This window comes from Balaenoptera ricei, chromosome 13 (assembly GCF_028023285.1).
Source record: "Balaenoptera ricei isolate mBalRic1 chromosome 13, mBalRic1.hap2, whole genome shotgun sequence".
NCBI classification, from domain to species: domain Eukaryota; kingdom Metazoa; phylum Chordata; class Mammalia; order Artiodactyla; family Balaenopteridae; genus Balaenoptera; species Balaenoptera ricei.
Window position 1 is genome coordinate 10,957,797 of NC_082651.1, and position 24,901 is coordinate 10,982,697.

The following is a 24,901-nucleotide window of genomic DNA, read 5'->3' on the forward strand; positions in this document are numbered from 1 at the left end:
TCTTTGTAGGGAACAGACATCCCAGATAGGGGAAGGGGTTTGGATGTGATTCTTTGGTCAAGCTCAGATGCGCACAGGTGCCAGGCATTAGGTGTGATTGACGCGGCGGCACACGGGAGGGCATGTGCTGCGGGGCCAAAGGGACATGGGGACAGTGGCGCTGGGCTCCGGCCAGCGGAGGCCCTGTGGGGTGCATGCCAGAGACGTCAGGTCTCAGGGGTATTTTAACAACAGCCGCTGGAGACCCCGGTTTTGTTTTGTTTTGTTTTGTTTTTTAAATAAGCTCTCTAGTTTTGAATGTTGAGGTTAATTCGTCGCGTTTTAGAATATTGCAGGGCCAAAGAAAATACATCTGTGAATTGCATTTGGCCCTCAGGCAGCCAGTTTGGCGTCTCTGCTGTAGATGTCCTGCGGGGAGGGGCGTCCAGGCAAGAGCTACAGACTGACAGAGAGATCCCCATTTGGGGGGGCTTGGGTGCTAGAAAGATCTATCCCAGAACTGACCTCTGGATTATGTGAGCTGAGTAGTTGACTTGGTTGGCGACTGGGAGTTACTCCTTGCCTTGTCTTTTAGGGTTAGCACGGATCTAGTGGGGTTGGGTTTGAGAGTGGGGTTGTTCTGAGGCTGGGGAGCAGACATCCTCCTTGCAAAGCCGGCAGGACTCCTCAGATTGCAGCCTGGGCTTGGGGACTCCCTGTGCCAAGTGTCTGTGACTGGGGCTGTGAGAACATTTTCAAAGGAGGAAGGGCATTTGGGATGAGGCTACCAGAGGCGTGCACTGGGGAATTGTGATCCTGGTACGGCTTTGGCCTCATGGTTCTAAACTGCTGACTGGGGAGAGGAGGAGAGACCCAGAGGAACTCTGGGAGAGGAAGTTACAGTCAGTCATCTAGCATTTCCTGGGTCCCTCCTCTGGGCAGGGCAAGCCGCTGGGCGTACAGAGATGAGTCAGTTGCAGCTCTTGCCCTCAGGATACTTTCAGATGATGTGGGGAAATGAAGCCTCAGCCCTGGAGAAGGCTTCTTGCCCGGCAAACTTGGGCTGGGGGAACCAAGGAAGAGAGGAAAAATCTAGAAGGTGATGCAGAGGCATCACGGACTTAGAGCCGTGGGCAGAATTTGGGGAAGTGGTAGGGAAGGGAGAAGGCACTCCTAGGTAGGTATGTGCCCTGTAGTGGGGTTAGGGATAACGTAAATAACTGAATCAGCCTACCCATCAGGGACGTGGTGAGAGATCAGGGTAGAAGGGTTTTTAGGGCCCAATTTCTGGGCTGGGAGGGGTTCAGTGCTGTCCTATGGAAGATAGATGTTACATTGTGGTAGGAAGGAGGAGGCTGAGGAGATACCAAGTGGGGTCTTCTCTGGAGAGTGCGATGTAAGAGGATACCAGCTGTGGAAAAGTCTGACTTATCCCCAGCCAGGAGACCATTCCTTGGGAACAGGTCCGTGTGGCATCTCTCTGTGTTCTGACACCCCACCTGTCCCCCATCTAGTACCCCAGGCCCACATTGCTGTAATGATTCAGTGGATAAAGGGCTGTCTTCTGGTGCCGAGGGGAAGACCATCTGAGCAGGACCTGGTGGTCTCGTGACAGTGGTCCTGTTCCTCTTTGGCAGTCTCACGCCTCCTTCCTGCCAGGCCAGCCTTGTTCCTTCCCTGTGCACAGAAAGGGTCTGAGTCTCTAGTACAGGCCCATCTGTGCCGTGAGATGGCAGGGTGGGTGTGGATGGTGAGACAAACAATCTCCTTCATGTTAGCCTGAGGGAGCCCTAATCTGAACACTCTGAGACCTTTTGAGGATAGTTGGCTCCTTGGTGGGACCAGTCGGATGTTGGGGGGGAAAGCTTTGGTCTGAGCCAGCCCCCAGATTCCAGCCCTGGTTCTCACCACTGCCGGCCTGGGTGTTGTCTGTCTGTCCTGGGGTGGGGGGATGGGGCTCACTCCAGGAGCCCCTGGTTGTGGCCCAGATTCCAGTACCTCCTCCATCCTTCTTCCTCTCCTCAGGTCAGGTTCCTCTGGAGAGAGAGAGAGGCAGAGGTGGCTGGTTCCCAGATGTTATAGACCCCGTGGACACCATGTTGGAAGCCAGACTCCAAACCCAGCAGAGAAGCAGCCAGAATGGTCGGGAGGTAGTGTAGCCTTTCCCATTCCCAGAACACCCTCTGCCCTCCCACCTCCCGTCCTGTGCCCCTCACTCCTGGAGCCTCCCTCCCTCTGCCAAGGACTTTGAGTCCTCTCATCTCTCCCTGTGGCCCTTTTCCAGACCAGCCTGTGGTCCTCAGGTTTTGGGATGAAGCTGGAGGCTGTCACCCCATTCTTGGGGAAGTACCGCCCCTTTGTGGGTCGCTGCTGCCAGACCTGTACCCCCAAGAGCTGGGTGAGTGATGGTAGAGCCAGGCCCTACCTTGTGAAGCTTGGTTCTGGGAGCCATGGCTCCTGCGGCTTTGGGAAGCAGCTTCCTTTATGTCTCCCAACCTCAGCCCTCCCCTGCACCAGCCTCTGCTGTCTTTCACGGAATGGGCGCACTAGTATTGGTTGGTTGTTGGTCTGGGGCTGGCTCCTGGCTCCCAGGCCTGGGAGAGTTGGGTGGGGAGGTGTAAAGGGGCTTGAGAGGAGGCGTAGAGCGTGGCCAGAGGGCTGGGGTCTGACTATGCCTGCATGAGTCCTGTTGTTCAGTTTTAGGGACACTGCCCACTCAGAGTCAGTGAGCACTCAGCACATGCTTGTGTGTCTGTGCCACGTGCTGGTGCTGATGGGACCCAGGGTTCTGGTGGGGATTTAGGCTACATGTTCTCTGCTGTTGATGAGAGAACTTCTCAGAGACTTTAATACGCTGTTCTCCAAGAGGGTGATCCTACAGAGGAGGCAGCCCTTCCATTTTGACCATGGAACCCTCTTTCCTAAGTGAGCTTCAGGATCTGGGGTCAAACATCTTTTGGGAACTGCTGTGCTATAATCCTGTCTCCTGGTAAACTCGATAGTCCGTCAGGCAAAGACCACAGAAGACAGAGCAGGGGCTTTCCTTTGCCGGTTTGCAAAGGCCCCCCCAAGGACATGCTGTCCCTGCCCTTCTTGGGCAGGAGTCCCTCTTCCACAGAAGCATAATGGATCTAGGCTTCTGCAATGTGATCCTGGTGAAGGAGGAGAACACCAGGTAGTCAGAGCTGGGGGTGGGGCAGGGTGGTGGGCAGGGCCCTTGGGTGCAGGGCTGCTGGGGCCCTGCTTTGTGGTATCATTTTCTTCCTTCCTCTGCTCCCAACCCACAGGTGGGGACAGGCAGGCTTGGAGCTTTCCTGCAGTTCCTTCTGTGAGCTTTCAGGCCCTGAACCTGTACCCTACTCGCTGGGGAGAGGGGTAGGAATAGGCCACAGACGGGCAGGTGCTTCCTCTTCCTGCTCCATGATAAGCCAAACTCAGGTGTTCCCAGTCCCTGGGGCTAGGGTGATCCCTTCCTGATGGAATGCCCTCTGTGGGCCCTCGTCAGGGGCGGGCCCTCTGAGAGATCTACCCCCTGCTCGGGGGCTGTGCCCAGGTTTCGGGGCTGGCTGGTTCGGAGGCTCTGCTATTTCTTGTGGTCACTGGAGCAGCACATACCCCCCTGCCAGGATGCCCCACAGAAGATCGTGGAGAGCGCTGGGTGAGGAGGCAGGGACTGGGGTCTGGCTGGTACTTCTGGGATCCTTGAAGGGATGACAAAGGCTGTAGGCAGGGCTGATTGAAAGGGCTGGTTTCTAGAGTGTTAGCTTGGTCTGGGGCCCTTCCTTAAAGATGGCGGGTGAAGACTGGAGGCTGTGCCCTGGGGCTTCTGTGGGGCTGAGGGAAGTGAACTTAGGCCTGCTCCAGCCTGACACCACTGCCTCCCATACCACAGGGTTCAGAATGTCATCCCTGGGAGGGCCCCAGGAGGGGCTGGGGCAGGCCAGGTGCCCAGCCACGTGAAGAGAGAGGTACAGCGCATCTTGGGCCACATCCAGGCCCCACCCCGCCCCGTTCTGATCAGGTAACTCTGTGCTGAAGGGTGCTTTGGGCTGGGGCCTCTGCCCTTTGGGAGAGAGCATTGGCTGGGCTTGGGTAAAGACTAGACTCCCCTCCTGGGGAGCTGGGTGGTAAATTTACCAGTCTGAGTAAGCCCCTGATCTGGACACTGTGAGACCTTTTGAAGACAGCTGCCTTCTTAGTGGGACCAGTTGGATAAGGGGGAGGGGCTTTGATCTGAGCCAGCCCCCAGGTTCCAGCCCACGTTCTCACCACTGCTGGCCTGGTGGTGTGTATCTGTCCTGGGGGTTGGGGCTTGGGGGTCACCCCAGGAACCCCTGGTTGAGACCTAGACTCCAGTACCTCCTCTATCCTTCCACCTTTCCCCAGGTCAGGTTCCTGTGGAGAGAGACAGGAGGTGGCTGGTTCCTCCATCTTATAGGCTCTCCTCTTCCCTCCCACATTCATCCTGCTGTCACTACTTGCTCCCTCCTCATCTGTCCTGCACAGGTCTGAGCTCCTTAGATGCAGGGCACTCTTCTGGGGAAATGGAGGGATGCTCAGGTTAGAGTGAGGAGAGATGCACACGCCTGCAAGAAGGACAGAACAAGGGCTAGGACTGAGCATACCTGCAGGGGAGGAAGGGACTTGTAAGCCAGGGACAAAAGGGGGAAAGGAGCCAGCCTTGGGGAGGTGAGGATGTGAGGGAACAGTTCTACCAGAGGGAAGAGCATGAGCTATGGCTGCGGGAAAGGGCCAGGTTTGCTCAAGTAGCTGATGTGGTCGGAAGCTGGCAAGTGAGGGAGAGAGTTGTTGGAGACAAAACTGAGAGGTAGAAGGGACCAGATATGCAGGGCCATGCAAGAAGTTTGGATTTGACTTCCAAGTGCAGTGAAAACCAATGGAAAGGTTTTAAGCAGAAAATGACAACAAGATTAATTGAGGTCAAGAGTAGAGAACAGGTCATCTGGGGAAGCTGCTTTGTTAGTCCAGGTGAGACGTAATGATGGGGGATGGGCATGACAGTAGAACTTGGGAAGACGGATGGAGAGACCAGTATGAAATTATCAGGACTCACTGATGGATTGGAGGGTTGCAGTGGGAGCAGTGAGGGCGGAAGGGGAAGCTGCAGGAGAGCTGGGTTTCTGGCTGAGCACCTGGTGGTGTGGTTGGAGGGGAGGGGGCAGGCTTGGGGAGGAGCGAGTTTGGCCCACAAAAGGTGTTTTGGACATAAAGAGTTTCTGATACCTGACATGCTGGTGGAGACACTGAGGCAGCTGCTTATATATATATATGAGTCTGGAGCTCAGAAGAGAGGTTGGGGCCAGGAACATGTATTTGCAGAGCTTTAGCACATAGATGATGCTTCAGGCCGGGGGATGCGTGAGTCATTGAGGGAAGGAGGGCACAGGGCTGCACATGTCGGGCTCGGCTGTGTTGAAAGTGCTAAGAGGTCAACTGAGCAAGGACAGGAAGTAGAGGTTGTTGGTGACCTACGACCAGCCCTCCATGTGACAATTCTTTGGCTTTTTCGAGACTTCCAGTCCCTTGACCTGAGCACCTTTACACCAGCCATCAGCCCCCCTCCTGTCTTTCCTGCCCTCCAGGCCTAGCTTCGATTCCAGGGCTCCTTGTGACGAAAGTGCCCTTGTGAAGGAGTCACTGGGCACAACCCGGCTGTGTTTGAACCCAGCTGCCTGCCTTCTCTGCACCTAAGCAGCCAAATGTCACTAGAGAAACACACACTGGGTGGACCTGTTTCCTTTATAAGTGTGATTCTCAGAGGGGCACACTGCACTCTCCAAGGCTCCAATCTAGACTGCTCCTTCTCTAACTTACCCACTGTTGACCAACCGCCTCATGCTTCATGGAGAAATAGAAGCCATCAGATGAGGACATGCTGTGTGTCCCGCACATCTCCATGCTGCCTGCGTCTACGCTTCTGTCCTCATCTAAAGCCAGTCCCCACATTGGGCCTCTGGACAACCCCTCCCCAGAGATTTTGCCCCTTCAGTTATCCCCTTTCCTTCTTGTATCACTAACTCCTCCCTTTTTAGTTCACTTTTCCCAGCAGTTTGCAGAGACAAGGCTGGTTATGCCTGGAGAGAGTCTTGGTTCTGTGGTCTCCTTTGGGGTAAATGGAGGCAGGGAGATGCTCGGAGGCTGATAGGAGGCAGCTGCGCCATGAGGTTGTGTTGGGAGACAGCAGCACTTGCCAGCGCGGGCTCTGCTGTGAGGCCCGCCTGCTAGTCCCAGCACCCGCCCTTAGCTTTCTCTCTCACCCAGCAGCTTCTGTGACCTCTCTGAACCTCACTTTCCTCTTCTGTTAAGTGGGGACAGTAGTAGTGCCCACTGTAGAGTTCTGGCCGGCCCTCTGGGCTGCCGTGGGCTGCCTCGTGGGCCGCGCCCTGCCATGCCTCAGACTGGGTGCTGCTCTCCAGGCTGTTCAGCTGGGCACTGCTGCGGATCCTGAACTGCTTCTTCCTGAACGTACAGCTGCACAAGGGCCAGATGAAGATGGTCCACAAGGCCGCCCAGGCAGTAAGGCCCACCCTCCATTGGGACGGGGATGGGATGGCGGGGACAGAGGAGCAGAGGCTAGGCCAAGCCCTGAGTCAGGACCAGCCCCATCAGCTGGTGGGAAAAATCCAGTGCTCTTTGACGACCTTCTCTTTGTGTCTCACGGTCCTGCTCCCACGAGACTTCCTCTAACGGCTTTTCATCATGGTCTTAACAACCATTACGTCAGTGCATTACCTTAAAAGCTGTTGACAGAGCTCCTCTGCTTTTGGGAGATGTGCTCACAGGAAGAATGCTCAGCTGAACCCTCCCTCCCTCCCTCCCTCTGGGGCTGCCCTGGGTCTGGAGGCGCTAGGTTTCGGCTCCCTGCATCTTCAGGGTGGGCGGCGGATTGGCACTTCCCTTTGGCTCTCCCTGGAGCAGGGCTCGCCGCTCGTCCTCCTCTCTACCCACAAGTCACTCCTGGATGGGATCCTACTGCCCTTTGTGCTGCTCTCCCAGGGCCTGGGCGTGCTCCGTGTGGCTTGGGATCCCCGCACCTGTTCCCCCATCCTCAGGTAAAAGTCTTGTGCCCTTAGACATACAAGGGAGAGGTCCCCAGGCCGGGACAGGGGTGTGTGGGGATGTCAGGCGGTATTCTGGCAGCAGCTCCCCGGAGGCCCTCTTCCTGGCCCCTCTGCTCTCAACTTTGTGCCACCCCAGCCTCTGGGGCTCAGATGGAGGGTCAGCTGTGGGCTCTAGGGCCATGCCTGGCCTCAGAGTGTTCAGGCAGGACCCCGGCTGGCCCTGTGTGGACCAAGGCTCTCACTATCCTCCTGCTTGGTCCCATCTCCTGAGCGCCTTCCCTCATCTGCCCTGTGCCCCACAGAGCTCTGCTGAAGAAACTTGGGGGACTTTTCCTGCCCCCCGAGGCCAGCCTCTCCCTGGACAGCTCTGAGGGGGTCCTTGCAAGGGCTATAGTCCATGCGGTGAGTGCTGTGCCCAGTGGTTGTTTATGGGGCCAGGCCAGGGTACGGGGGCCTGTTGCTGTTCTGGCTTTGACACCTGCCTCTCCCCACCCACTTCCAGGCTGTGGAGCAGCTGCTGGTCAGCGGGCAGCCCCTGCTCATCTTCCTGGAGGAGCCCCCTGGGGCTCAGGGGCCTCGGCTGTCAGCCCTGGGTCAGACCTGGCTGGGACTGGTGGTGCAGGTGGTCCAGGTGGGCGTCGTCCCAGATGCTATGCTGGTGCCAGTGGCCATCTCCTACGACCTGGTTCCAGATGCACCCCGTGACACATACCACGTGAGACCCTCCTGCCCTGGGTACCCAAGTGGACACCGTCTCCAGAGAGGAGGCACAATATTGTGTCTGTGGCTGAGTTCCCCTCAGGGCTTGGCTAAGGGGGGAGTGCAAAGGAATTTCAGCCCTACGGTCGTTATCCTGTGGCACCTGCTAAGGCTGTTACAGTCATCCTCTCATTTCATACTCAAAAGACCTTGCTAGGGAGGGATTTCTCCTGTTTCACAGGTGAGAAAACGAGCTTGGAGAGGTCATGGTCATATACCAGTTTGGGCCCAAGATGAATTTGAGCAGAAAGCGTGCCCCAGGCAAGCCGGCTCCCCTAGCCCCTTTCTCCCTGCAGGCCTCGGCCCCACTGGGGCTGTGGACCGGAGCTCTGGCTGTCCTGCGGAGCCTGCGAGGCTGGGGCTGCAGCCGCCGAGCCTGCGTCCGTGTGCATCTGGCCCAGCCCTTCTCCCTGCACGTATGGACCCCATTGGGCAAGGCTGGGAGTACCTGGGGTCTGTCTAGGGCTTCTGGCGGCCTGGCCCTCAAGGCCACTTCAGGGATAGCATTACCTACTTCAGATGGGCTGTATGCAGGTGTCCTGGTGGGCCAGGGCAGACCACCTAAGAGCCTTGTTCTGGGCAGGAATACATCATCAACGCCAGAAGCTGCTGGGGCAGCAGGCAGACCCTGGAGCAGCTGCTGCAGCCCATCGTGCTGGGCCAATGGTAAGGGCAGAGGAAGATGAGGGTCTCAGGGGCAAGGCAGGCAGCTCTTAGGCCCTGGCTTGTGAGCTGGCACCCTCTCCTCCCAGAACCACAAACACATCACCAGCTCCAGCCTTCCCCCACCAAATAACTTTGGGTCATCTCAAACCATGCCAGGCACCCCTCCTTGCCTGTAAGTTGAGTGCGGGTTACGGCACACAGGCCTGGAAAGGACTAGGGTTACACAAGCCACCTCTTTCGGGGATGGGAAACACCCTCACCTTTGAGAAAGCTCTGGGCTCCCCCATGATTGTTTTTAGGTTTGGTCCCTTCATCTTGTGATCTGTGTCTCTATCCCAGTACCGTCGTCCCCGACACTGAGAAGGAGCAGGAGTGGACCCCAGTAACTGGGCCCCTTCTGGCCCTCAAGGAGGAGGACCAGCTGTTGGTCAGGAGGCTGAGCCGTCACGTCCTGAATGGTGAGGGGAACCTCGGTCTGGCCTTTGAGGGAGGCTCCTGAACACTGTTCTCAGAGTTGGCCAGTCGTCAGGGCCCTCCTTTCCAGGTGGGTTTCTGTACCTGCCCCCTCTTGCATGGCCCGCTTGGGACATGTGAAGAAGAGTGGAACACCTTCCCCTGCCCCTGAGGAGGGGGTCAGTCAGGGAGAACGTGATGGGGCCACTAAGTGAGAGCACACAGGCGGCCGCCCAGCCCGGCCTCAGGCGCATCACTTCACTCTCTTGGGGTGACATCAGCTGAACTGAACAATGTATGTAAGGGACGTAACACAGTGCTTGGCACAGAGGGGGCTCTTAACAGCACTGTTATCACCATCTTCTCAAATGTCCCTTCTGTGGCAGAGACTGTGGGTTGGTGGGTAGTAGACCTGCAAGAAGCAGGGAAGGTCCCTGAGCTCCCAGCCTGGCTCTCAGCATGTATTTGATACATGCCACTTCTCCACTGGGGAGGGTGGCACCCGAAGACCAAGCCTTCCCAGGGGTGGAGTCGTATGGGGGTGTGTACGTGGCTGCTGCCGGGGAGGTGTGTGCTTGACTGGGAAGGCTTGCCTGGTGACGGAGGGCCCGGGCTGCCGGGCCTCCGCCCCTGAGCGGCATCCCCGCACCCCTGGCCCTAGCCAGCACGGCGAGCTCGGCGGTGATGAGCACGGCCATCATGGCAACGCTGCTGCTGTTCAAGCACCAGAAGGTAGGGCACGGCGGGGTGGGGGCCTGGGGGAGGAGGCGTGGCCCTCCACTGAGCCCCTCACTGCCCACCAGGGCGTGTGCCTGTCGCAGCTCCTGGGGGAGTTCTCCTGGCTGACAGAGGAGACGCTGCTGCGTGGCTTTGACGTGGGCTTCTCAGGGCAGCTGCAGTGCCTGGTGCAGCACGCGCTGAGCCTGCTGCGGCCGCACGTGGCCCTGCTGCGCGTCCAGCAGGGGGACTTGCTGGTGGTTCTGCGGCCCGGCCCAGGCCTCACGCACCTGGCACGCCTGAGCTCCGAGCTGCTGCCCGCCTTCCTGAGCGAGGCCGTGGGTGGTGAGTCCCTAGGGCCTGGGATGGGTGGGATGTGTGTAGGGGTGAGGGGAATGGCTTCCTTCCTCACGTCCGGCCCCTCCTCCCCCAGCCTGTGCCGTGCGGGCGCTGCTGGCGGGCAGGGTGCCGCCTGAGGGACCCTGGGAGCTGCAGGGCATCGAGCTGCTGAGCCAGAACCAGCTGTACCACCAGATCCTGCTGCTGATGCACTTGCTGCCACAGGACCTGCTGCTGCTGCAGGTCAGGCCTCTCCCACCAGCCCAGCTCGGTCCTGGGCCTCCCCTTCTTGGCTGTAGGAGGGGGCCCACGCTTGCCCGAGCCCTGACCCTAAGATGTCCTGCGGCAGTAGGTCTGGTCTCTGTCTCTGGCCGGGCCCCTGCCTGGCTCTCCTGAGGCCACATGGATGCCTCTTTCTCCCCAGCCCTGCCAGTCTTCCTACTGCTACTGTCAGGAGGTGCTGGACCGCCTCATCCAGTGTGGGCTCCTAGTTGCCGAGGAGGTAGGAAAGGCAGCTGGAGACAAAGCCCCTGCCTGGGTCTGGCCTCCCCCGGAGTGACAGCGGCCCGGGCTCCTCCTCTGGCATGTGTGTGTGTTGGGGGTGTGTGTGCGTGCGTACAGCCCCTGGCCTAGCAGAGAGAGAAGCCTGGTCCCCGCCTCGCCACTCTCCGCCATGGGACTTGTCAGACCGCATCTGCCCTGGGCCCGTGTGTAGCTATAGTGACAGGATCGGACAAATGCACCTGAGGGTTTCTGCATAAGCCCCGCCCTCCACCTTTCTTGTCCACAGGGGCTGTGGCCCTTGAGGGTGGGTGCTCACTTCCTCTCACCCCGCAAGTTGGCTCCACAGCTGTGATGGTCTGGTGTGGCCTGGGGCATCCTCCTGGGCTCCCCAGGTCTGCGTGTGCTGGTTTCACCTCCCTGGCTGGCCATGAGCCCGGTCTGGGGGCCTCGGGGCTGAACCTTGGCCAGCCTGACAGGGACCAATGGCTCCCACGGCCCTCAGACCCCAGGCTCCCGGCCAGCCTGCGACACCGGGCGGCAGCGTTTGAGCGCGAAACTGCTGTGGAAACCAAGTGGGGACTTTACCGACAGTGACAGCGACGACTTCGAGGAGGCTGAGGGCCGGTACTTCAGGGTGCGCTGGGAGAAGCCATGAGGGGAGGGGGCCGTAGGGAGGCAGCGGGAGCTGCCCTCACCCTGGCCTGTCCCCCTCCAGCTCAGCCAGCAGTCCCGCTGCCCTGACTTCTTCCTCTTCCTCTGCCGCCTGCTCAGCCCGCTGCTCAAGGCTTTTGCGCAGGCTGCCACCTTCCTCCACCAGGGCCAGCTGCCAGACACTGGTGAGGCCCGCGCGACCGCGGCCGTCCTGAGGAGAGGCTGAGCGCTCAGGGTGGGAGCCCTGCCTGCGTGGGGCCCCAGGCCTCAGACCTCTCTCTCCCACAGAGTCGGGCTACGCAGAGCAGCTGTTCCGGTTCTTAGAGGCCACGGCCCAGGAGGAAGGGTTCTTCGGTGAGTGAGTCCCGAGCAGCCAGCCCAGGCCCTGGGAGGCGGGGAAGTTTTGCTGGTGGCTGCCGCCCCCTAGTGGACAGCGAAAGCCCAACTCCAGGAAGGCCGGCTGAGGAGTCCAGAGAGGGCCTTTGGGTCCAGCTTGAGCCCTAATCTTCGGTTGTCCCTTCCTTAGACAAGAGCAGGAGAGGAGCTGGGCCCCGGGGCTCCCTTCCGTAGCCTTCACTTCTCTTTCCTCCAGAGTGTGTGGACCCAAATCTCGCCATCAGTGCCGTCTGGACCTTCAGAGACCTGGGGGTGAGAGGGGCCGGTCTCTCCGCCCTCCTGTCCCCCTGCCTCCCACTCCCATACCCTGAAAGAGCTGTTCAGGGGAGCCTAGCTGTACCCACCCTGGGATTTACCCAGGGTCTCCCACGAATAGGTGTGGTGACAGTAGTTGGAGAAGGTAGGACAGTTTTCCTGCCCCTCTCAGTCTCCCAAACCCCTGGCTCATTCTGCTCCCGGGTGGGGCCCTGGGGGTGTTTTGAGAGGCAGGCAGCATTTGCCCTCAAACAAACACTGAGGCTTAAGGGGCCACAGGTCTCACTGCAGTTTTCCAGGGGAGGGGCCCAGCCCCCGTGGTGAGCGCTCAGAGCCCTTCTCTGTGGCCCAGGTGCTGCAGCAGACGCCCAGCCCTGCAGGCCCCATGCTCCACCTGTCCCGCACCTTTGCCAGCCGGGACAATCAGGAAAGGCTGGAACAGTTCATCCGGCAGTTCATCTGTGGCTAGAACTACGAGGAGGAGCCGGTGTTGAGACCTCCCAGCCCCAGAACACAACTGCCCTGGAGCCAGAAGGCTGGACTGGGAGGGGCTGCAAACCCCGAGCTGGACTATAAAATCTTTGAGGTCTGACTGTCCCTTGCCATCTCTTGCTTTCTGCATCCTTCGGTGTGATAAACGAGAGGACTGGATGAGTCCTCTTTTCCCAAGCTCAGCAGTGTCGGTCTGTTTGGTGTGATTGTGTGTATTTATTTGCTCTTTCCTTCCCCACTGTGTGAGAATGCCCTATCTCACTCCTTGAAACAAATCCTAAAGGAAGCCAAAAAGAAGTTTATTGAGGAGGAGAGCACCATCTCCTCCCCATCTACCTGGAAGGGGAGCTACTCAGAGGGGCTGGCACTGGGCCTCTCCCTGTGCTGGGCTCAGTGGGAACAGATGCCCCCACCTTGTCCCGCGGTAGAGGCCGTCACACCACCTTGTTGACGATGACACCTAGTCCTTCGATCTCACACTGGACTTCGTCGCCCTTCTGCAACAGAGTGGGCCGTGAGGCTGTCTGTCAGTCCTTTGGTGTGGCACGTACACAGGCCTGGATTTCTCAAGTCTGAGCCCACCCTGCCAGGCCTTCTTCCTCATTTAGCCAACCTACCTTGAGAAAGACAGGAGGTTTTCTGAATACACCAACACCTGGGGGGGTGCCAGTCAGGATGACGTCCCCTGGGAAAAGAGTGACGAACCTAGGGCAAAAGGGCCAGGTGAGACCAGGGGCCGAGGTGGCTACAGCCTGCCATGGAGCGCTCGGTTTAGCCTCCAGGTGGGTGTTTGGGGGCAGGGCTCCACCCCACTTACTGGGAGACCCAGGCTATTAGCTCTTCTGTCTTAAACACCATCTGGTTGGTGTTGCTACTCTGGACCACCTCCCCGTTCACTCGGCAGCAGATCTTTAAGTTGTGTGGATCTGAAATGCAAAAACAACACTTTGGGGTTCTCCCTTCTTTCCCTCAAACCCCTCCCAATAATCAGCTGGAAAATGAAAGCACAGGGAGGCCTTGTGACTCGCCAGGTGAGAGGGCTGTCTGCTGGGCTCCCTGTGCTTGCTCCTGGCGCTCCCTGCCCTGGGACTGTGTGTGGACACTGGCCTCCGCAGGCCTCCCTGTACCCACCACATAGCAGAGTGCCTGCCAGTGGTCCCCTGGGTGGGTGTAGGAGGGGATGTTCCAGACTCTCAAGGGGGAGAGAAAAATGGCTGTTTCTGCCTTAAGAAACAGATCTGTCTACCCACAGCAGAGGCTGACTTGGCATCTATAAAGCAACAGGGTAACAGCACAAGCAGGAGTAGTGAAGACTCCTGCACCTGAAGGCTTACCTGTAATACTGTCCCGAGTAGACAGTACTTTTAACTTTTCGGTGTTTTATACATTCACAAACACCACCCCCGCCCCCACCCCAGGGATCACCATTTAACTTCTCTGATGACTGACTGCACGGGGTGGCGTGAGGCTGAACTGCACGGACACGGCCCTGCCCAGATGGCTGTGCTCTGCTCTCTTAAGCACCGTCTCTCTTCCTGGCTCTCACAGGACCTCACCCAGCCACTGTGTAGGCAGGCAGCAGCAGCTACAAGCAGCAAGGGCACGGTGAAGGTGCAGGGGGCTCTGGAACAGCCGTTTTCTGTGATGCTCAAAGGCCAGCTCTGCTTCTTTCCAACTTAAAGACTCTCCCAGATGGTGGCAGCTGGAGGAAGCCTGACCCACCCATCCTGAGAGCACTGTGCTTCGTCATTCACTTCATGAATGCAGATTCACCACCTCTGCAACTGTGGCTCTCCATGGGGTGAGGGGACAGGGCGAGGCCCACTAGAGAACTCATGGCCCACACTGAGAGATTTGCTCTAATATAAGCAACCAACGAAAGGGCAGCTGGGGATAGGGGGCCCACATGGAGCCAAACCCCTCACTCCCGTTTCCCAGAAAGCTGCTTTCTCTTCACTGATGTATCTAAGAGCAAGAGGAGTCACCAAGTGGGCTGTCAGAGACCTACCTGCTACACTGTCCTTGGTCACCAAGGCAGGGCCCAGGGGGCAGAAGGTGTCAAAGGTTTTTCCCAGCAGCCACTGCTTTCCATTGCGTCTCATTTGCCAGTCACGAGCACTCACGTCATGTGCCACAGTGAAGCCAGCCACATGGGCCATGGCATCTGTGGCCTATGGGGGGCAGGGGGTTTGGCCAGATTGGAGGTTAAATCATGACACCAACCCCTGTAACAAAGGATCTCAAAAGCCTTGGTCCCACGTTAGTGGCCAGAGGTGGTGGATGAGAGGCAAGGCAGGGTCAGGAGCAGGTAGATGCCAACCACCTCCCAATGCCGGGGACAGATGGCACTGCCCTTCCCACCTCACCTTGATGTGCTTGCCCTTCTTTCCAACGACCACGGCCAGCTCCACCTCCCAGTCCACCTCCTGCAGAGCGGGAAACGAGCAGTGAGCTGCCTGCTCTGGGCCCCGCTCCTCTGCCGAGGCGCTACACACCGCCTCAGGGCCAGGGCCCCTTAACGGTGGGGTTGGCTGCCGGCCCCCATCTGTAAGACCTCGAGCCAGAGTGGAGTGAACAGCAGGGGAGGTATCACGTGCAGACCCATCAACTGGGCAGTGGCAGGCAGCACCCCAAGAGGCAGGCAGAGCTCTCCGAGCGGCTGCAGAAGAGCAGCGTTTGTCCGGGTAGGGAGTTTAAGAGTCACTCTTGATACTTCCAGAAAAGGATGAATACCAGGTAACATCAGCTAACCCTACTGTGTGCCAGGCACTACTCTAAATGCTCTAACGCACTAACTCAAATAATAACGAGAAAAAGATCAACATGCCGAAATAAATGTGGGCCAAAGGCTTGAATAAGCAATTCACAAAAAGGAATACATATACATGGCCACAAAAAGGAAAACATGCTCGGCCCTTTCCGTAAACCACAAAGTGCCCTATAAAATAGATAACAATTTAGCCTTTCAAACTGACTGCTCTTTCTAACAGTAACAACCAGAAACACAAAAAAGAACTGGGTTCCTTGGGGAAATGGCTAATTCCAAGTCTGAGACAGAGAGTACAAGATGAGCCTGTAATAGCTTGGCCATAGCAAGGAAGTACTCAGAAAGTGATATAGATGGGGGCCATCTTGAAGGCCCTCACTGGCCAAATTGAGACCTTTTGAGTATCAAAAAGAATGTAAATGATAGACTATGACATATTGAATAAAACTAAAAATCAGGAATTTACAGTGATACTAAAGGGACATGGGTTAAAAAAAGAAAAAAAAAAAAAAGAGGGAAGCAGTGTTTCTTCAGAGTACCAGCTAATGAAACAGAGTACCAGCTAATGAAATAGACAGACAGAAAAAATCACCTTTTTCTAACCCTTACTGCAATAATGGATTCAGGTAAGGATGACCAGATGACCCCTGGATGAAAAATTGTGAGGCAATAAGATAGTCACATGGTTTCAATGTCTACCCTGCAGATTGTTTACTAATTACCACAGTGAAATGTACCTTTACAATGGAGAGGTCACATGAGCATCAAGTAAACTAAGGGATCAAACTTCAGGGCCCGACAAGAGTCTCCCAGTGGGATGCAATGCAAGTACACACCTGTTGCTACAGACTGAATGTTTGTGTCCCACCCCCTCCACCCCCCAATTCATATACTGAAACCTAACCCCCAAGGTGATGGTATTAGGAGGTGAGACCTTTGAGAGGTGATTAGGTCATGAAGGCAGAGCCTCCATGAAGAGGATCAGTGCCCTTATAAAAAGAGATCCCAGAGAGCTCCCTTCTACCACGTGAGGACATAGTGAACAGACAGTCGTCTATGGACCAGGAAGTGGGCCCTCACCAGGCACCAAATCTGTTGGCACCTTGATCTTGGACTTCCTTGACTCCAGAACTGTGAGAATTAAATGCCTTGTGTATGAGCCATCCATTCTGTGGTATTTTGTAATAGCAGCCTGAACAGGTTAAGACACCTGTGTAGAACTTGACAAAAATGTTTAACCTGAATCTAATCATGAGGAACCAACCAGACAAATCCAGAGTGTGAGACATGCTATGAGACAACTTGCCTGGTTTCTTCAAAAAGTGTCATTAAAGATAAAAAAGGGCAGGGGGAAAAATTGCTTGACATCAGGGGCCGGCAAGCTATGGCCCACAGACCAAATCCTTGCTTGTTTGCTGTCTGTTACTGTAGACAAAATTTTCCTGGAACACAGCCATATTCATTCATTCACGTATCAGCTATGCAGCTTTCATACTTCACAATGGCAAAGCTGAACTGCTGCAAAAGACACTATTTGGCACTCAAAGCCTAATACTTACTAACTGGCCCTTTGAGAAAAAGTCTGTGGATCCCTGTTCTAGATAAAAGGCACTAAAGAGACATAACCAAATACAATGTATGACCTTGATTGATCTTGGACCAAAACCAGAAAACAAAACAGGACCCAAATTAAAAGTCATCTTTGGGGGCAACTGGGAATATTCCCAATTGGACTGCATATTAGATATTACTCATGTTAACTTTCTTAGTTGTGATAATGGTATTATGGTCATGTAGGACATTGTCCTTATTCCTAGGAGATGCATGTTGAAGTTTCTATGAGTGAACTGTCTTAATGTCTATAACTTACTTTCAAAGGTTCTTCCCACTCCCCCTCCAAAAAAAGTGTGTGTGTGCCTGTGGGACACGAGGGAAGGAGAGGAAGAGGGACAGGGGGAGGAAGAGGAAAAGCAAATACGGCAGAATGTTAACAGTGAATCCAGGGGAAGAGTCTGTGGGTAGTCACTGTACTTTTTTTCAACTTTCCTGTAATTTCCAAAATATTCCTAAACTAAAAATTTGAAAGTATTAGTAAGGGTACATACACTACTGGTAGACATATAAATTGCTTTTGCAACTTTTCTTAAGGTCACTTTGGCTGATTTTTGAAACCCTGCCTACACTCTGACAAAGACATTCAAATTCTAAGAGTTTATTCAAAGGAAATAATCACACATTCATGGATGTGCATAGTGTATAGTCTTTTCTATAAGGAGTTCACTGCAACACTACTTATAAAGGCTAAAAACTGGAAACAACCTATCTAGCAATATGAGGACTACTGAATAAATTATGGCCATTGATACAATAGGAAACTAAGCAGTAACCTAAAAAATGTCAGGGGAGAATATTTAATGGCATGAAAAACGTTCTTGCTGGAGACTTAAGTAAATGGTAGGCATATGTACAGTATAAATAGAAACAGGAACAGAAAAACACTGGGAAGATATACAGCAAAACATAAATGTTGCAAGCCCTGGGCAGTGGGAACATGGGTGACTTCTCTTTATGTTTATCTGTATTTTATTAATTTTCTATAATGCAAGTATATTACTTTTGTAATCAGGAAAAGATATAAATTAACTTCTCCCCCCCCACCCCCGAGAGCAGTCTTATTACTGTATAATCCCCTGGAGTTTCTGTTTAATGCACTACTGAGCAACAGGTGGTTCCTTTAGACTGGAGGCTGAGCACCTGTGTGATGGGCCCCAGTGACTCGGGGGGACGGTGGGGAGGCACCAACCTGGCTCTCAGGAGGGAGGACGACCTCGTCGTAGGGCCCCACGATGGAGCTGGCAAACTTGCTGAAGATGATGGGCTCCTTGGGCACGGGCACGTTCTGCTCTTTGCAGTGGTCCACATAGTTCATGCCCACGCACACCACCTTGTCTGGCCGTGTAACTGGGGCCAGGAATGTCACTTCTGACCGTGGAAGGACTGGCAACTGGGCAGCCAGGGCTCTGCAGAGACCAGAGCAGGAGAGAGGGGCACTCTGGGGAGATCCTGCAGCAGCTACAAGTTTTTAAAGTGTATTTCCTAGATCAACCATCGGAGTCAGCAGGAAAATCAAGCGCAGTTACTGTCCTTTGACATCAGAGCGCTGTTTATATTTATCCAGTGTTGATTTCCTCTCCCCCATTAGGTGATACATGTCCATGTAAGAGAATCCAGAAGGTGCAAATGGGAATAACGGAAAGGTCTCTCTTCTACACCTTCTCCTAGTCACCCTGCTCCAGCCCTGGAGAAAACCACTGTGTCCTACGTAGCTCTTCACAGCCACTCTCTGCATACTCTTCTCCCATCTTTTTTTATGCAAATGATAGCACAATTATATATACCTTTTAAAAATATATGTATGTTAGAGATCTCACCATAACAGTATACAGCTTCCTCGTTTTCGTATGGCTGCATATTACTACACAGTAGAGATACACCCAATTCTCTACTGAGGGACACAGAAGTAGTTTCTCATCTTGCGAGAATATGAAAGTAGGGGAAAAATACTGTTACCAACACTGTATGCTGTCAAACATCTGTATTTTTTGTCAGTTAAATATGTGAAAATGACACCTCAAAGTGGTTTTTTGTTTTTGGGTTTTTTTTTTTGCCACACCACGCGGCATGCGGGCTCTTAGTTCCCGACCAGGGATCAAACCCTCGCCCCCTGCAGTGGAAGCGCGGAGTCTTAACCACTGGACCACTAGGGAAGTCCCCTCAAAGTGGTTTTTAATTTACTGTTCATCAACACCTTCAGACCAGATTCCACAGGACTCCTGGCTTCAGGGAGGCCCCAGCTAACCTAGCCCAAACCCAAGAACCATCTTTAAGAACCTCCTGCAGTCCTCTCTCCTAATGAGCTTCCCAAGATGCCTCTTAGGAACCCAGGTTCCAGCCCCTCAGGCAAGCAGGAACTTAGTGCCCCAGGGAAGGCAGTGTGACAAAGTAGAATTCTGGCTCCACCACCAAGTGTGTGGCCTTGGGATAGTCAATCATCCTCCCTGGGCCTCGGTTTCCCCCTCTGTAAACTGAGGATGTTGTCATAAAAGATTTCTAAGGCTCTTCACTAAGAGAACAGGTGAGAAACGAAGGCTGGGTTGCAAAAGAGGAGGCAGGTGGGAGGAGGGAGGGGGAACGGGGTAGCTGCGGCAGGGCACTGCTGCCTGCTGATTTACCTCTTTGCCACTGAGAGAGCGGCCTCTCCCTGCCCCAGGAACTCTATCATCGTCTTGGGCAGTGTGGGGTCAAAGGCGCTGAGGTTGATGACACCTCCACCATTCCCTGACTCCAGGCCCAGATGAGGTCCCGTCAGGTGGGGTGCCCGGAACTGCACCAACCTCATGTCTCTGGAGGGTTGAAAGGGCCAACGCTGAGCCTGCAGCAGAGCCGTGAGCCACCTTCTTCTACCAGAGACCAGCATCGGAGCCTATGGAGAAAAAAGTGGGTCCTAGGGGACGGAGAGAGTCCGAAACCATCACTGGGGTTCCCAAAGCTCCTCAAGCTGCAGCCCAAGTCCTTTTGCCCCATGAGCCATTCTTGGCTCAGCACATGGGAAGTGGTCCAGGTTTTAACTTATTTCACGTGTTTCAAATGAAACATTTCTAGCGAAGCAACTACTTCACGCCAGCCACTGAGCTAGGTCCCAGGGATTCCAGCCTTCCGTCAACCAGTGCTTTCTGAAAGCTCAGGCTGTAGCTGGCACCACTGGGGCACCGGGCAAAGAATGTAGGTCAGACACACTCAGCCCTGCCATCCTACCTACAGGGGAGACTGATGTTAACAACGGATGCCGTTAAGTAGGATTCTGCAATTGGGACTGCTGCTGTGTAGATCAAGGGCCCTGTCTTTGTCTAGTTTCTTGAGGAAGTGTGGGCTGGGCTAAGATGAGCAGGGCTAGGAATTAGTTAAGAGTGGGGCCCAGCATGAGCAAGAGATCACAGGTGAAACTGGCTTCACAGCTGCCACGGGTAGTTTTTTAAATGCCAATTTGATCCTGTTACCCTCCTACTTAAAATGCTTTCCACTGCTCACATGACCAAGCCAGAACCCCTTCCAGGCTGTCGCAGCCTTTTAGGAGCAGCCCCCGCTTGCCTCTCCAGGCAGTAATTATTTAGTGGCTCCTGTGCTGGAGTACAGGCTGCCCTAGAAAAGAGGCTGCAGACAGAGGGCAGGGTCTACACCTGACAGGCATCACAGGGCTGTCTCCCCTCTGGGTTCTGAGGCCACAGCTGTCTCTTTCGCTGCCGAGTCCATAGTGCCTTGCACTGTGCCTGCCACACAGAAGGCTCTCAGCTACTCTCTGTTCAATGATCAAATGCCAGAAGCAGGGGCTGGACTCTTCACTACTTGGGAAAGCTTGGTGATTGTCAGCCTCAGGAGGGGTGGCTGTGCCTTCGCTCCTCAAATCACTTACAAAGTATCAACAAGGCTCAGGTCCCATTTTGAGTTCTAGGCTCCACGCCAAGACAAACCCCATTCTCTTCTTTTGTTTCTGAGTCTGGCCTCCACCCCAACAGTCCCTCCTCTTCATGGTTCCTTGCCTTTAAAAGTAGCCCTTTAGGGATTCCCTGGTGGCGCAGCGGTTAAGAATCCGCCTGCCAATGCAGGGGACACGGGTTCAAGCCCTGGTCCAGGAACATCCCACATGCCGCGGAGTAACTAAGCCTGTGCGCCACAACTACTGAGCCTGCGCTCTAGGGCCTGCGGGCCACAACTACTTGAGCCCACGTGCCACAACTACTGAAGCCCACGCGCCTAGAGCCTGTGCTCCGCAACAAGAGAAGCCACCGCAACGAGAAGCCCGCGCACTGCAACGAAGAGTAGCCCCCGCTTGCCACAACTAGAGAAAGCCAGGGTGCAGCAACGAAGACCCAACGCAGCCAAAAATAAATAAATAAAATAAAAAAATAAAAGTAGCCCTTTATGCTCAAGCACATGGAGGTCATCCCAGACTCCTGGTTCTCTGATGATTCCATCTGCCTTGTTCAGTTAAACACTCATTAGATCCAGGTCACTGATCTGATCGCTGTGCTGGCCGATGAGTTTAACCAGAAAACCAGGAGTTTTGAACCTCCCACCCTCCTGTCTTACACAAGCACCAACCATGCCACTGTCAGGGGCTGTTCAAGCTAAAGTGTATGCACTCATATACTCCACACACTAAGATTATTATCCCACTGCATGCCAGGTCTTACTTTGTTTTACCTACAATGGCTGATTTAATTCTCTTGACCACTGTGGACGGTAGGGACTGTTGGTCCCATTTCACAGATGAAAAAACTAAGGCTCAAAGAGGTTAAGGGATTTGCCCAAGTTCCCAAGGACAGGAAAGAACTGGGACTTGAATCCAAGTCCAGGTGACACTGAAGTTCTTGGTTTGGGCTAAAGTGTCCTAGGCATTTGGGGAGTTGGACACTTTAGCCCAGAGGTGGTTGTGAGAAGTAGGAACCTCCAACAGGAAATCTTCTGGAGGCCCAGCGACACCCTGCATGCCCTGAAAACTTGATCTCCTGCTGGCTACTGCCTCAGGGATAAGGCTGGTCACCTGCTCTCCCAGATAACCGCAGGCCCCACTGACTGCTCTTCCCACATGTCAGGCCCTTGCAGGTTCTCATTCCGCGCCCTCTAGCAATCCCCTCAAGCTGAGCGCCTCATTTTACAGAAGGGGCACTGAGGCTGAAGGAGGTGAAGTCACCTGCCGAGGTACCTGAAAGTGGCCCCGCTGCTCCTGAGGGAACCACTGTGCCGCAGAGCCTGAGCTCAATCCGACTCTGGAAAAGGGTCCCTAAGCAAAGAGGCAGGGACATGGAGCGGCAAAGGCGCAGGCGAGACAAAGGTTTGCACCTGGGACCGCGTCCCACCATCCACTCGCCTGGGTCCCTGTGCCAGTCCCCCACTTTCCCTGTATGCCCAGCTCCGTCCCCTGCACTCAGTGGGCGCCCAAGAGGGCCCGCCCGCCCAGTCCGTGTGGTCGGAGCGGCCGGGCACCAGAGTCCAGTCCTGCCCTCAGCGGGAGGCCCGGAGGAAAGCTGAGGCCCGGTGCACCCCGCCGTCTGGCCTAAACCTAACCTACCTGGCGCCCTGTGCTGTCGGGATACGACTCGCGGGCCCGAGGCCAAGGTCACCGGGCGCCTGAGCGCAGGTACAACGCCCCAGAGACCGCAACCAGCCAGAAATTCTAACGCTACGACGGGGAACGCCGCGCCGCTCCTGTAAATAAGGCGTCAGCAGAGGCGGGCGCTCCTTGGTGACGTCACGGGACAACGGCCAATAGCAGGGCGTCTAGTTCGGTGCCGGAAGCCAAGTCGCCGAGGGGGTGGGTCCAGCGCCCGAGGGTGGGTAGTCTTTCTCGCGTTCCTGTAGGCCTGTGGGTGCGGATCTGACGCCGGCGAAGCCAGGCGGATACCCCGGACGCCACATGCTCGAAGGCACTCGCTCTCGGGGCGGCGTGCGCTTGCATGAACCCGAAAGGGGGTGCTTCTTGACATTTTGCGCCCTGGGCGCCTCGCTGGCCTCGCCCGCGTCGGGCCCAGCATCTGGGCCAGGCCCTGCTCTGATGGTTGAGCGAAATGCGTGGAGACCAAATTCTGGCGCGCTGGTTGACAAAGACAGCTCTTTTTGTCTACTGATTGTGCCATATCAGTGAAGAGAGGAGTGGTGATTGCACCAATTTTACATATGGGGAACCTTCGGTCGGAAGTATTTTGCTTAAGATGGCATTCTTAAGCAAAATTACAGCCTTTTACAGCCCTGTCCTCTTATGCACTATATGGGACTGTGCGCAGGGTAGTAGGAGGCATAACCTCCATCGTTAGAAAACAGGCATTCTAGTGGAGAGGTGGTTTAATTAAACAGTTACAATCCAGCTCTCCAGGCATAAAGACATACGAGGGGCTCTGGGCAAGAAGCCCAAGACTTAATAAAGGAGCAGATCATCAAGGGCTTTATTTGCCCCAGAAAGGAGTTTGAGCCTTATCTAAGCACACAGGAGGCCACTGGAAGGTCCTCACTGGGCGGAGTGCCGTGATTAGACTTGCACTTGAGAAGTTTTGTTCAAGGAAAGGTGTCTGGGTTAAGAGTGGTGCAGCTGAGAGCAGTGGTGGCTTGGCGTAGTGCAGAGATGGTGAAAGTCCAGAGATGTTTAGAAGGCAGAACTGATGGCCCTCAGTGATGACAGGAGGTGGGAGTAAGGTGGAAGGAGGTGCAAGGCCGACTCGTAGGTCTCTGGCCTGGTAGATGGCAGTGCCATTCATGGAGACGGGTTCTGGAGAGGCAGCAAGTCTGGGGGGAGGATGGTGAGCTTAGTGTTGGATGGGTTGTATTTAGTGTGCCCATGGGACATTCAAGGGGACTCTGCAGGGTGGGCCATTGGAGACACGGATCTGGAGCTTCGGCTCTTGTCCGGCTTGAAGATAGAGGTCAGCATAGAGACATAAATGGAACCTGGGGTGTGAGAGTCATCAAGGGAACGTGCTAAAGAGAGCCTGGCGTAACCCCCAGTCAGGAGATCTGTAAGGATCAGCCAGAGAGATTGAAGGGAAACACAGTGAGAGGAACACATAACTTAGGCAGAGGTCTGGCAACTATGCTTTCTAAACGCCAAGGAGAGAGGACTTCCGTCCTGGACAAGGTGGAGGAATGGATAGGATTTACCCTCCTTCGTGAAACAACCAAAAAACTCATACGACATATGCAAAACAATGGTTTTCAAGAAATCGGACCTCAGGCAATGAAGAACAGGGATCTCAGACATGAAACACATGAGACAAGCCCTGCGGTTCCCCAGATTAATGCTTTGAGAGAGTTTCCTCTCCCACGGCACAGAGAGGGGGAACTGAGGTGAAGCCAGCATTCCCCATAAGTTGCAGCAATGGAGCTGAGGGCCTGGTGAGACCAAGGAAGCTAGAGTTTACAGGACAGAGTACTAAACAGGAGACCTGGGCAGAAAGGGAACACAGATCTGCAGATGTTCCCCCTCGAGTATCCAGCAGAGTGCTGAGCAGTGCGTGCCTGTGAGGCAACGACCTGAGATCAGGGAAAGATTCATCAGAAAGAATTAGAGGGAACAGTGTTAAGAGATTGACAGGGCCAGGAACAGTGCCTCTTCCCACTAGTCTGACTGGAAAGACACAGAATTCGTGGAACATTGAGTAGAGTACTCATAAAGATCTTGCCTCCGTAACGGGGAATAATGAACCCTAGACTAAACAATGCTCCAGTCCTGCCTGACAAATCGTAAAATCAAGACACAAAAGGATCAAACTTGTCTCCAAGTAACTTAAGTACATCACAGACCAAGCTCAATCATGTTTATAGAAAATTTAAAAAATATATCTAGCATCCAACAAGGTAAACTTCACAAGATCTGATATCTAATCAAAGATTAGCCAGCTTGGAAAGAAGCAGGAAAACATTACTCAGAATAGTAAAGCAATTTAATCCAACTTAGAACTGACAGATGTTAGGATTAACCGACAAGGACATTATAACAGTTTTTTACAACTGTACTCCGTGTGTTCAAATGTTAAGTAGAGGGACTTCCCCAGTGGTCCAGTGGTTAAAACTCCATGCTCCCAATGCAGGGGACCCAGGTTCGATCCCTGGTCAGGGAACTAGATCCCGCATGCCGCAACTAAGAGCCCACATGCCACAACTAAAGATCCTGCATGCCTCAATGAAGATCCTTCACGTGCAAATAAGACCTGGCGCAGCCAAAAAAATAAATAAATATTTTTTTAAAAAAAGAAAAAGTAGAGACAGGGAAGTTAAAAAGAAAAAAAAGACC

General features: G+C 54.6%; 2 protein-coding genes across 3 annotated transcripts in view; one reads left to right on the plus strand and one right to left on the minus strand.

Moving 5' to 3' along the window:
- The window catches only part of GPAT2 (glycerol-3-phosphate acyltransferase 2, mitochondrial), a 33,934-nt gene extending 21,568 nt beyond the window's left edge, over positions 1-12,366 (plus strand). The window contains exons 3-22 of the mRNA XM_059943482.1: positions 2,264-2,377; positions 3,081-3,154; positions 3,533-3,637; positions 3,872-4,000; positions 6,417-6,516; positions 6,919-7,052; positions 7,364-7,463; positions 7,564-7,776; positions 8,117-8,236; positions 8,404-8,486; positions 8,826-8,944; positions 9,601-9,671; positions 9,743-10,001; positions 10,090-10,238; positions 10,420-10,497; positions 11,002-11,133; positions 11,215-11,335; positions 11,439-11,504; positions 11,743-11,798; positions 12,154-12,366. Of these exons, the coding sequence (XP_059799465.1) occupies positions 2,264-2,377; positions 3,081-3,154; positions 3,533-3,637; positions 3,872-4,000; positions 6,417-6,516; positions 6,919-7,052; positions 7,364-7,463; positions 7,564-7,776; positions 8,117-8,236; positions 8,404-8,486; positions 8,826-8,944; positions 9,601-9,671; positions 9,743-10,001; positions 10,090-10,238; positions 10,420-10,497; positions 11,002-11,133; positions 11,215-11,335; positions 11,439-11,504; positions 11,743-11,798; positions 12,154-12,270 (2,340 nt within the window). The 3' untranslated portion in view covers positions 12,271-12,366. The remainder of the gene's footprint in view (positions 1-2,263; positions 2,378-3,080; positions 3,155-3,532; positions 3,638-3,871; positions 4,001-6,416; positions 6,517-6,918; positions 7,053-7,363; positions 7,464-7,563; positions 7,777-8,116; positions 8,237-8,403; positions 8,487-8,825; positions 8,945-9,600; positions 9,672-9,742; positions 10,002-10,089; positions 10,239-10,419; positions 10,498-11,001; positions 11,134-11,214; positions 11,336-11,438; positions 11,505-11,742; positions 11,799-12,153) is intronic.
- A 205-nt stretch (positions 12,367-12,571) lies between these two features.
- LOC132376617 (fumarylacetoacetate hydrolase domain-containing protein 2A) lies at positions 12,572-22,354 on the minus strand. 2 transcript variants are annotated; one of them, XM_059942352.1, is made up of 8 exons: positions 22,190-22,354; positions 19,293-19,543; positions 17,864-18,080; positions 14,660-14,719; positions 14,302-14,464; positions 13,111-13,219; positions 12,911-12,978; positions 12,572-12,790 (listed from the first exon to the last, which is right to left on the minus strand). In XM_059942352.1, exons 2-8 carry the CDS (start codon positions 19,535-19,537, stop codon positions 12,768-12,770), a joined length of 885 nt encoding a protein of 294 aa, XP_059798335.1. In that variant the 5' UTR covers positions 19,538-19,543; positions 22,190-22,354; the 3' UTR covers positions 12,572-12,767. The 2 variants fall into 2 exon arrangements, with proteins under 2 accessions (XP_059798335.1, XP_059798334.1); XM_059942351.1 differs by having other exon boundaries at positions 12,911-12,998.
- Between the last annotated feature and the right edge of the window lie 2,547 nt (positions 22,355-24,901).